The following is a 12,374-nucleotide window of genomic DNA, read 5'->3' as shown; positions in this document are numbered from 1 at the left end:
CACGTTCTCCTTCAGAAATCATTGTAATATGCTGATTTGCTCCTCAAGAAAAAATGTCTTATTATTATCATATTTTTGTGGGAACTGTGATACACGGCGATTCAAAAGTTTGCATTAAGTAAGATTAAAAAAAAGAAAAAGGAAAAAAAAGACAGAAAGAATAGTTAATATTTGCAATCACCAAGGATGCATTAAATTCATTATAAGTAACAGTATAGACATTTATATTGTTATGACAGATTTCTATTTCAAATAAATGTAAATGCTGTTCTGGTGAACTTTTTAATTCATCAAAGAATCCTGAAAAATCCATTCTCACGAAAACAATAAGCAGTGCAACTGTACAATGAACCATTATTAATACTCGAGCACCAGTGAGACCTAATAACTGAGAAGCAAATCAGCACGTTAGAAGTAATGATGCTGAAAATTCAGCTTAACATCACAGAAATAAATTACTTTTTAAAATATATTCAAACAGAAAACATTTCTCTTAACTTTTTAATAATATTAAACTTTTTTTTCTAACAACTTACTGTATTTTACATCAAATGCATCATTGGTGCAGAAGAGACTTCACTGAAAAACATTAAACAGTCTTAATTATTCCTAACTTTTAACCAGTGGTATACATTCAGAATATGTTAAATATAGTTAATGAGTTATATGGAGTATCTTTATGTTGTTGTTGCTGTTGTTGTTGTTTTTTCTTGCTTTGCAGCTTCTCATACCCTGTTCTTTTTCACTTCTATTATATCGAGAGAGAAAAAAATGCACCTTCTGCATCACCACAGAAGAAGGAAAGTCGTATGGTTTCAGAGCAGCAGGAGGGTGAAATATTAATGACAGATGTTTCATTTTGGGTTAACTATCCAAGTTTTTGGGACGCTTGCGGAAAGTTTTAGTTCTTGTAGTCACTTGAAGCTCTTTGCTTGGCTGGAATGTATGGGAAGGGCGTTTGTGTGCTTTTATCGGAAACAGTTTGCGTACTGCAGCTACGGAGAGCTATTTTCTTCGAGTCCGGGCTGGCGTATGTTTTACGGTTACATCTGGGCGTCAGAAACCTCGGAGGTGAAGATGAAAACACAGAATCGCTGGACGACAGCCTCGATGATCTCATTCCACCTCTATCTTCGTCGTAATAATCATCGTCGCAGCACAACGCGTGATATAGCGTCTTGTCGTAGTAATGGAGCCGTCCTCCAGATCCAAAGAGCCACGAGGCTTTAGGGCTGTTTGGGGCTTTTTGTGGGTTTTTTGGTGCATTGAGGTCTCCACAGCTCCTGCGGTAGAGCTCCAATTCTTGTTTCTTGGCTGTGGTTGGGTTACGGACCGTGTCTAGCAGAGGGTTGTGTAGTAAGTGGTTGTCAGATAATGTCTCATTGTGCAAGAGGTCACCAAGGTCCTCGCTGCAACACACTAGTGTCAGGTCATCGTCTGAGTCGAGGTCGATATCTGATGTTAACCTGTCAATTTGTGCCACAACCTGAAGAGAAGAAAAGAGAAAATTGAGTACAAAAGCCCTTGTGATATCTGAAGCTTTTTGTAGTTTGCCCCAAAAAGGAAAATTCTGTCATTATTTAGTCACCCTCGTGTATTTTCAAACCTGTTCGACATTCTTTCTTTAATACAATATCACACAATATGTCCATACAACATCAGCTGGGTCTGATCTGCTTGTTTTCCTCCAAAAAAAAAAAAAAAAAAGACAAGCCATACAGATTTGGAGTGTAAGTAAATGGTGAGAAAATGTTTAAAGAATCCATGAAATTGCTGTGTAACTCAACTCAGATGTTTGGTCTATTAATAGAAAACTGCTAACAGAAAACTAGCATGCTAAATATACTATTTTATTATTATATATAACATGATTTTGGCAGGAGGTACAAGAAAAAGTAGATCACTACGCTCTCATTAAGTAAAGCGATATTAAATACAGGACTTTATTGTATGTAGCAATACTCACCATCAGCACAATCTCCACTGTTCAGCATAATGTAAACCCCCAAAATACCAATATAAAACTGTTCTAAATCCCATTATAACAGAACATTAAATATTTACAAGTTTCTTCTTTTTCTACCGGCTCAAAAACATATAAAATTGCACTTGCCTACAATATTAACTCTCCCTGTCTAGTCCCATGCAAAGCACACTGGGGGCTAGAAAAGTCTCAGTCAGATTTAGTTAACATCAACAAAAAATGAGTCACCTGCAGAGCTGGGTAAATGACTTACAAATTGTAATCTGTTACTGCTTAAGGATTACATGATGAAAACTATAGTTAAGTTAGGTAATGTAATCTGATTACTTTTAGATTACTTTTAGATTACTTTTTTTATTAAACGTCTTTTCAATGTACAGTACCATATTGATATAATAAAGCAAAGAGAAAGAAAATATGTTCCATGTTTCGATGTCAACATCATAAAATGCATTAAAAATTAGAGCGCGAATAGTGAATTGTGAGTTAATAAAAACCTATTAATTAATTCAATAAATTCAATTAAATCAGTGTGACTATTAACCAATATCAGAGAACTGTAAACATGTAAAGGTGCTGTTAAGTTATTTAAATATTAACTTCATATGCGATAATTCAACAAATATTTTATTTTAATGGGTGACGAAATGTTTGGGAATCCCTGCACAAGAAGCAGACTTCTTTTATGAGAGCTTAAAAAAGGTTTGGTAATGCAACTTGTAGACGATTAAAATCAAACCCGAACTATTTTAAGAGGTCATGGTTTAGCATCTATTTATATGATGTGATTTATTCACAAATGTACAATTTTTAGACAAAACTAAGCATGAAGATCCACTCCTAACTTAATTTGTGACGTTTTGACCTATTAGTGGCTAATTTGTATGAATTTGTATCTCATTCGTACATTTTTGTACCACCTGATTTGGCTTAAGTTATGTACCTTCATGCTTACATTTTTTTTCTAGAAATCATACGTTTTCGTTCAGTTTGCATCATTTATTTATATGAAATCACCACCTTGTAAAATAGTTACATTTTCCTGTGAGATTGGGTTGGAGGGGTGTAAACAGACTGTACAAAAATGTACAAATAAAACCATTTGAATTTATACAAATTTGCCACAAATATGCCAAAATCTAGTTTCTCAGAGTGTTGTTGAAAACACCAAGATATTCCACAGTATTTTCTGAAGAATGCTTGTAGTTTTACACTGTGGCTGAGCTTATGCCATAAATGAGTAATAAGTATCTCTCTCTCTCTCTCTCTCTCTCTCTCTCTCTCTCTATATATATATATATATATATATATCCTTTCCATCTTTATGTTTTATGTTATCTCACCCCATTTCACCCACTGGCATTGGAATATTTAATATCTGTTTGTGCTGAAGGGAGTTTGTCCTCCTGCTGTGCTAATAACTGCATCTTACATAAGATTCAACCATACGCTTATCAATATTCCTTCTCTTGCTTTACCAAGCTCTTTTTGTGAGCAGGGTCTCAAGGCTGGTTCTCACAAATCAGAGACAAAACAAAGCAGAGCAAAGGCGTAGCGATACTGCAGATCAAAAAGTCTGTCTGAAGATTTTAATCAGATTATAACATGCATAAATGGTTATATATGACGGGATATTGTTCAGAATGAAATCACATGACTGCACTGCAAAGACATTATGTTGCCCCTTGTCAATATTAAGCAGCTTAGTGCGTTATTTATGACGCAGTTATGTTTGATCTCTCAAGATTTTGATGATAAAGCACTGCTCGGATTGAAATAGCAGAGTTATTAATGACAGCTTGTTCTGTAATTTGCTGCTTCTGATTTCGATGAGCTCAGTGCTTTGCTGCTGCCAAACTTTCTCATCGTATTCAATCGCAGGATGTGGCATTTAAGATAAAGCAGATCGGCTATTCAGCGGTGAGCCACAGGCTGTTGGGATTCGGTAATGAGCAGTCAAACGTAAACAGGAAGAGCCCAAATGACAGGCATTCAACAGCCAGAATATCCATTCATAACGCACCTGCTGCTCGAAAGAGTATACAATACGCAAACAATGCCAAGCTTCAAGCAAGGACTGTACAAACATTATATACTGTATTTGTGAAAAGGCTATATATCGAGCCCTGCCAAGTGCAGTTATCAGAGAAATCCATTTTTGGGACTCCACTGAAAGGCTCCTGTCTGGAGGAGGTATTAGATCATCTCTCGTGGGGTTGTGCCCTGTGCGCTGCTGTCAGACAGTTCATGTTTAATGCATTCCTGCCAACCGCCGCTAACTGATTGGAGATCAGAGTGCTACTCAATCGAGACCAGCTCTGAAACAATTGCTACCTTGTGAGGGGCGGTTTAACTTGAGGAGCCTTGCACACCTTGCAAAGCAGAAATGCTGACCTCTAGAAATCCCCAAGTGTTGTGCTTGTTGTAGGAGGCACTGGTTTTAACAAGTGGCTAGTGCACACTTGCTGTGTGCTGTGCTCTTGTATGCATGTGGGTGACACATGTTTCTGTAGCTCGGTAACTGCATGATTTATGCAACACCAGTGTTGGGGAGTTACTAGTTACATGTAATGGCCTTATGTAATTTAATTACAAAATAAATGTAACTATAATCTGTTACAGTTACTGAGAATTTTTTTTTTTTTTTTGAAGATTTACTAACAGCTTGCATCAGGGCAAACCATCTTTTGGCATTAAAATAGTACTGTCAGGATTTACTAAAAATGTGCAGTGATAAATTAGTGCTAAAAAGGCATGGACACAGTTATTTTTGCATCTGACCTTATTGAATATGCATTTCAATCATGACAACTCTCAGAAGATTTTAGCACAGTAATGGTTATGACAATGGTAATGTATTTGGTCTTGGCGGAAAAGATCTGCTACGCTGCTGGTGCTGAATTGCTGCTGCTGCTGGTTATTGCTGTAATTGTAGATTATTGCTGCTGCTGTTGCAAGCAAGTACGGGAACTTGCTACTGCCAATGCATACGACGATACGGTATTGTGTTTATTTAGGACATACTGCTGCTGCACAAATAGCATATAAAATAACCCATAGATCTATAAAGGTGGAGCTGGGGAAGGTGGAGGGTTTCAGAGGAACTCTGAAAGCGCACTGCAAATACTCAAGTGAATGCTAACCAGCCATTTAAATGTAAAATAGCAAGCTCATTGGCTGCATATGCAACATGAACCAATCAGCTTGTGCCAAGTCATTTAGCGATGTGAATATCATCAGTTATGTTAATACCCGTCAGCCTGCGTCATCTAGAGTTTCATGACTGAACTATGCATTTGTAGGAGTTTCCCTTTCAGACGTGAAATTTATGGGAGGAGAGTATTTAAATGAATCAAGCAACGTGTTTACTAATGTTTGCGCTTGTCAAATTACTGGTATTTGCGCCATTATTTAATGCCCAAAAAACGCATGTCTTAATAGTCCCCTCCCATCTGCACTTTTATGGAATTGCGCTCTGTAAGGTTAACCTTGTCTGGTTTAAATGTTTGAAAATGATTAACATTTGAAATCATTTGTTAAAAATTTTGAAAAGTAATCAAAAAGTAATCAAATGTAATCAGTTACATTACTGATTAGGCCTACATTTTAAAAAGGGTTACTTGTAATCTGTAACCTATTACATTTCTAAAGTAACCTTCGCAAAACTGAGCAACACCAAGGGCATGGGTATGAATGATGGTATGCATGAAGCATAAACTTCACTTGGATAAAAGTGGCTGCCAAATGCATAGAAACTATACAACATTACAATTACAATACTAATATTTAAGTTTTTTTTCCTTTGCTTTCGAACATATAGAGCTTTTTTGGTGGAAAACCACAGGGAAACTGTTTTTCTTTTGTTGACAACAGATTTATAAACCATTCTTATTACAGATTCAGGAATATGGGCAGATATTGCATTTTTAAACATCATCACCGACTCAAACTCAAAGCACTTGCAGAGATTGAGTTTATGTGGAGTAGAATTTATTGCAGATCACTCCAAAACACTGAAAACTCTGTGAAAAAGATTACATATTTATATTATTATTTGTGATTTGATATTTATGCTAAACTATGCTACTATTTCTCGCATTATTAGAATGAATTAAATATTTTTGGCCAATTGACGACAAATTCACTCAATATTTTTGTATGATATGGTGGTTGTCTTGGACTTTATACTGAACCCTAGTGGGGTGGATGAAGAATTATGCAATTTTGTCAGTTACTAATGACATTTTTAAGGCATTATGTGCATTTAGCCATGATTAATTTATTTCCTCAGGTGAGAGTGGTCAATAATTGGGGGTTATATAATTGCACTAGAACAATTGAACAGATCTTTTACAAAATACAGAAGTTATAAAAGTTATGTTTCAGAACTTTCAGGACCAAAAGCAAACAAAAGACAAAAAGTCAATTTGGATGATTGTTTGGATCCCCTATCTAAATCTAATTAAGTAGCTGGTGCAACAAATCCCATGCCATTCTAAAAGTTACAACCCATACCATTTTTTTTTATCCGATTTGTCTCACAGTCATCTCACCTGCAGAACCCAGGGTCTTAGAGTCAGATAATTGCCAAACCTTCCCAGAAGGCTTTTAAACAGATAGTGTTTGGAACAGAGTGTGAGTCAGAACAAACATTTGACCAATTTAAACTTTTGCGAGAGGAAGCCTGATTTGAAAGCAGTAAGAAACAGACCCATCACCACCATTGGGCTTCTTAAGCAATTGATTTTTACCTGGAGACTCCAAAACATCTGATAGAAACCATGAGATTCAAAAACAGATTCTAACCTCATACATTTTTCATCTTGTATTACTGCTTTCCCCATATATTTGCTCAGAAAATAATCTCCATATGCAGTATCATATCTATCTACATATATATTTATGCATTTGGCAGACATTTTAAATCCAAAGCGATTTACCTATATAAGCTACTGTTGCCTTGGTTTTGCTAGCAGCATGCTCTATTAAACAACAGGAACGCTGTTTACTAGAAGAGCTCAAGGTTTGGCTAGTTAACTATGCATGGTGAAAATGTGTTACTACATTTAGTACTTGGTAACTTAGCTCAACTTACTATATTCCTTAATGTGATGGTAGCCTTTTTGTGACTTATCATAATGATTCAATCACAGAAATAATAATTTTAGTTCATCATGTTTTATACAGATTGTTCAGTTTATATTGATTACCAGTTGTCAAAATGCATAATTTAAAATAAAGTAACCTCTTAAGTAGTTTAAATTGATTTTAAAGTACCTAGGGTGTAATAGGGGTGTGCTGATAGACAATAGTATCGTGTATCGACGATAGTCAGAGATATTGCCTGTGGCTGATGCCATTGATGATAGCAAGACGATTATTATTATTATTATTATTATTATCATCATTACGCAAGTAATGCTATCTAATTAATATTAGGGATTATTTGTTCCATCATATTTTTTTCCCCGCGTTTTTACAGTGTTGCACGTTATAACCAATCACACACAATTCTGTTGAGTTTGTGAATGTAGTGGCCAATCAGAGGTGTTCAGATGAGTCATCACTGAAACATCAGAGTTTTGATGTTCATTGCGCGCTGACTAAATTCAGCTCTCTCGCGAATAAACAACAAAGTGCAGATGTACGTGCAAAGTATAAGAGATTTATTCATCATACAGTGTAGATAGCTTCTCTGTTTATAACGGGAGTGTTTTTAAAGTGCATAGACTCGTGCTAGATCTAAGTCAGTGATGATGTTCTTTGGTTATGTAAATGTTCTTTGCTCGTTTTGTAGCTGCTGTTTGAATAACTGAGGAAATGTAAGCATTATAGTTAGTAACTTACAATGTTTCTATTAAATTGTTATCATGTTAAATACAAATTCAGTCTTAATAAAAACATTAGGTTGCTTTTAGCCTTATGGTGGAGTATGTTCACTTTCCGGCAATGAAACTAAGTAAATAATTAAATAAATTATCAGGATAATATTGTGTATCGGTGATCTAACAGGCTGATAATAAGGTGATATGACAATTGAGCATATCGCCCAACATTAGTGTGCAAGCTACTTTAGTACTCAAGCACTTTTAAAAAAGAAACACTACAAAACTTACTAACAAAACTTTTTAAAAATGTTGCTTAGCTAGGCTTGTAGGCTTACATCAACATTACCTTCCCGGTCAATGTTGTTTACACCATTGTACTATAAATAATGAAAACAAAATTCTGGCTGGTTAAAATAGTTGAAGTGTTGATGTATTTCATATATACAATAGAATATAAAGAAGGCCATGGGTTCTGTGCATGTGCTGTTTTTGGCGGGAAATCAGTAGAGTTCTACGGAAATGATTTAAACATGATTAAAATGTGTTAAAAGGAGCTTAAAGTACTAACTTTTGCTAGGTGACCGCATGATCAAATTAGCCAAATTATTGAATTACACAAACACAAAAAGAACTTTAGACATCATAATTCTGTGTGCATGGGATATGTAAGTGCGCAGTGTACTGGTTACAGTTGGCAGAAAAGAATTCAGAATCGTGACAAATGTTTGGCTGTTATCCATGGAACAAGAGACAGCTGAAAGACAGATGAGCACATGGCAAACATAATAAGCATAACAAGATGTCAGTAGTAACAATAAGGCTCTGCTGCAAGGTGTGAGTGACAGATGGAGGTGTTAACTCAGGCAAGAGCGGCAGAGCTACCGGTGATGCCTGAACTTGGGCAAGGAGACAAATGAGACAAATCCAGCAGAGCTGTGACTGAGATGATGAGACAAATGCCAGTCTGGGACACTCATAGACTCGGTGACAGTAATGAGGCAGATAGATATCCACCCAAGGAAAGAGATTAATTAAGGAGATGTCCTCTCACATAATGCTGAAAGCAGTCGCCCAGCACAAAGGGAGATAACCGCAAAAGAGATGAGACGTTGACAGGTGAGAAAATGAGGAAATCAGTTGCGCTCCCATTGTCTGATTCGCCGGGTGATAATTAGGCATCACAGATGACATCTTGCTTGTATGGGGGTGTCACACCATTTGTGGGGGGTGTCATCCTCCAAGGCTTTCTCCATGTTAATCTATCTGTTGGTTGTTGTTTGGGTGACAAGCTGTCCAGTCAACAGCCCCTAGGTGGACGTGTCACAGGGGCATGAATGTGTTTGTGACCTTGTGTATGTTTATGAATTGTGCCCCACTATGTGTCTATTGGTTTTTGTATATTTAGGTAGTCAGTCAGTAGTCGCGTTTAGGCCAGTAACAAACTCTGTGAAAGTACGCAATCATAAATGCAAATGCTTATCAGTGCATTGCAAGATTGCATCATTTCTGGGTTACTGAGGTGGTAAAAAAAAACAAACAAAAAAAAAACACGGTACACAATGGGGTGATAGAGTTACCAAGAGGGTGTGTTGTTTAGGTAACTTTGGGAGTCATTTTTAAAATGGTTCAGCAACTTTGAGTATGTAAATAGAAACTTGAATTGCTTTCAAAAAGTTTCGGAATGCAACATTGTGTGAAATCAGTCATGCATACTTACATACTTGAGTATATTTCGGGTCTTACCCGGCACAGTGTAGGAATCGGTTTAAGGGCACAAAGGTGGTAGCTTGTAAAAAAACCTTTGTGGGGGTAAAAAATGTTTGCCTTGTCAGAGCTGATAGCCTTGTGGGCATTGCTCCGACATGTTGTGCAGTTACACTTTGAGTGACCCAAGTTCAAGTCCTGTCTCAGGACTTACAGGGACGTCCAATCCTGCTCCTGGAGGACCACTATCCTGCAGCGATTAGCAATCCTAATCCAAACCAAGCAAGGTCTTAAGAATTACTAGATACTTCCAGGCATTTGTGTTTGGAGTAGGTTGGAGCCAAGACATTGGCCGTCCATGAGCAGGATAGGTCATGGACGGCCAATGTCTTTCACTTACTAAATCTCCCCATCAGACTGTGCCTTTTAACAAATCATTCCTTTAACCTTCAGAGCAGGCCTGTAATGTGTGCTTTACCTCCCGGAGCTCTTTTGCCACGTCCTTGAGCTCAGCAAGAACTTCCTCCAGCTGTTCCATGACCATCTTAATGTGCCTGCGGATCTCTGCTCTCCGGTCAGGGCTCTGGCTCGGTTCAAATGGTCCTAGCGCTGTGCTGTGAAACATCCTTCACATGGGGACGACAGCAGCAGCAGCCAGGAGGGGACAGGACACTGGGCTTCATGTCGAAACCCACCACAGTGTTGTTTGGCCTTATCTGAAAGAAAGACCCATTCTCTGGTCCAAACATCGTAGCATGGTTGTTTTGCTGATGTTAGGAAACTTTGAAATCAGTCCAGGAACATCTAGTATCTCTCTGTAAATTTAAAAGGAAAACTTTCAAAAAGAAAGAGGGCATCAAGAAAATTGGAAAAGTTTCAGCACTGAAACAAACAGTTCTCAGCAAAGCTTTGATCTTTTCCGTATGATGTGAAAATTAAATCAAATGGTATCATTTTTGGCATGAAAGAAGCTTTGTTCTTAAGACAGCTAGCAAATAAATAAAACACTCTTTTGAGCTTCTATTTTGAGAAAAGTCAGTCTACCAGCTTATGTGGGATATCTGCCAATCTTTTTACCGGTTCTCCACATCTACATATGCATCCTCTGTAGCAACTCCACTTTTTTAAAAACATATTCCATACAGTGCGTTCCCCTTGATGAGAAAGCCTTCAGAGTAGGAGCCATCAGAATTTGATGTGAAGAATATATGTATCCAGAAAGTGCACTGAGAATAGTAGGAAAAAGCCACATTGCCAATCAAGCTGGCAGAAAAAAGAACACATCCGATGTGACACCTGGGAGGACGTAGCCAAAAATTGCTTCTCTCCGAGGCAATCCTGACAGATACTGCTATGAAGAACCATCACCCAGAGACAAAGAGAGTTCCAGACATCCTGTTCAGCTAACCCACACCAGAATTTCAGTATAGCTTGTCTTCTCTTGGCTTTTGTGGCTTTGGTCCAGAATTGATGCCGTTTGGACTTATTGCTGCTCCATATGTCTATAAAAAGCTTCCGCAGAGTTGCCAGGCTTTTCCCACTGTGCCCTCGTACCGTGCAGCGTATCTCCTACCCCATCTGAGCACGCTCAGATAACACTAGAGACGGATGCATGCTCAACACCTCTCTTGTAGTGTTGTCCTCTATCAGTCACTGATGCTCAAGCACTTAGGAAACCTCCCCCTTCCCTCTCTCTCTCCCTCATTCACTCTCCCTCAAACACTCGCGTTCGTTCTCTATGATCTCTCTTCCATAACTCTTCCCTCTTCTTTTATACTTGCTACCGTACACACACTACCCTTTAGTCCCACTCACCCTTGTCCTGTCACTTCCATCCTACTTCCGACAAACACATTAATTCATGTACACTTCCAAGCTCGCTCTCTGCTCAGATCTTTTCAACCACTTGCCACCTCAGTTGGGGAAGCAAATTAATTCAATTCAGTGTTGCAGTGCAGGCTCGTGAATCGTGAATGCGACGGCTCTGCAGCAATAGAAGCAGACCAGATTATCCCATTTAGATCAGTAATGAATAGAAGACAGACGCAAGTACATCAGGAAACCGCTCGCCCTAACCATAATTATGTGCAAGAGATGCTTCAGCCTCCTGCATTCATTTTCCTGTTGCTCTCTTCAAATCACGAATCGACCAGGGGACTGTGTCAGCAAGTTTGAAATTCTACTTTACCTTTCTATAATGATTCTTCAAAACATCCTGCGAGGCTTGTCCCAAACAAAGGCCCTCATTATTTCTTAGGTGTCTCTGGTGGGAACTCTGATGAGAACTATCGGGGGAAAACAACAGGGTTTAACACAAAACAAGCAGTTGCTTGAAAAGTGTATTCAGGCATATGGTGCCGAACAGCTATCTAGAATAACAGATACAATTTGAGATGAAAGTATTGAGGAAAGGTAACATGACCATTTGTGCTGTGAACATTAATGATGCCTCAGTTTTTTTGTGTGTGTGTAATTTTTTAAAATCTGTAATTTTACTTTTAGTTAAGTATATTTTGTTTGAAGTATTGTACTTCGCTACATTTTAAAATGTAAAGTCAAGAACATTTTTAATTACTGAGTAAAAAAAATCACTCCCTGGTAACTACTGCAGTTGGCTAAATAATGGGCAGGAGAGCAAACTGGCGCTAAAATCACAAGAAAGATGCAGATGGACAAGACAGGTGTTATGGTGCAGGCCCAGCTGAAAACAAAACCCAGTCGTATTCTGCTGAAGTTGAACTCAAAGCAAATGAAGTGAAGCCCTGGCCATATTTATGTTCTGTTATGCAGTGTAAGCTGTGTTTGTTTAGGGAGACCAAGCTAGCAGCTTATAAAATCTCGACATCAACCCTTCACAA

The 12,374-nt window shown here is 37.9% G+C and overlaps 1 protein-coding gene across 1 annotated transcript; it reads right to left on the bottom strand.

Annotated features, from left to right (window-relative positions):
- Positions 1 to 186: 186 nt before the first annotated feature.
- Positions 187 to 11,600, bottom strand: LOC109075741 (inhibitory synaptic factor 1-like). Its single transcript, XM_019091593.2, has 2 exons — positions 9,995 to 11,600; positions 187 to 1,486 (listed from the first exon to the last, which is right to left on the bottom strand). The coding sequence occupies exons 1-2, from the start codon at positions 10,139 to 10,141 to the stop codon at positions 902 to 904; spliced, it is 732 nt and encodes a 243-aa protein (XP_018947138.2). The 5' UTR covers positions 10,142 to 11,600; the 3' UTR covers positions 187 to 901.
- Between the last annotated feature and the right edge of the window lie 774 nt (positions 11,601 to 12,374).

This window comes from Cyprinus carpio, chromosome B25 (assembly GCF_018340385.1).
Source record: "Cyprinus carpio isolate SPL01 chromosome B25, ASM1834038v1, whole genome shotgun sequence".
In the NCBI taxonomy this organism is placed as follows: Eukaryota; Metazoa; Chordata; class Actinopteri; order Cypriniformes; family Cyprinidae; genus Cyprinus; species Cyprinus carpio.
The sequence above is the reverse complement of the archived record's forward strand: the minus strand, read 5'-3'. Positions and strand labels throughout refer to the sequence as shown.

Excerpts from the sequence above, each read along its gene's own strand:
- LOC109075741 (XM_019091593.2), bottom strand. The coding sequence starts at position 10,141 with ATGTTTCACAGCACAGCGCTAGGACCATTTGAACCGAGCCAGAGCCCT. Across the intron at positions 1,487-9,994 it reads TGGCAAAAGAGCTCCGGGAG|GTTGTGGCACAAATTGACAG; the intron begins GTAAAGCACACA and ends TCTTCTCTTCAG.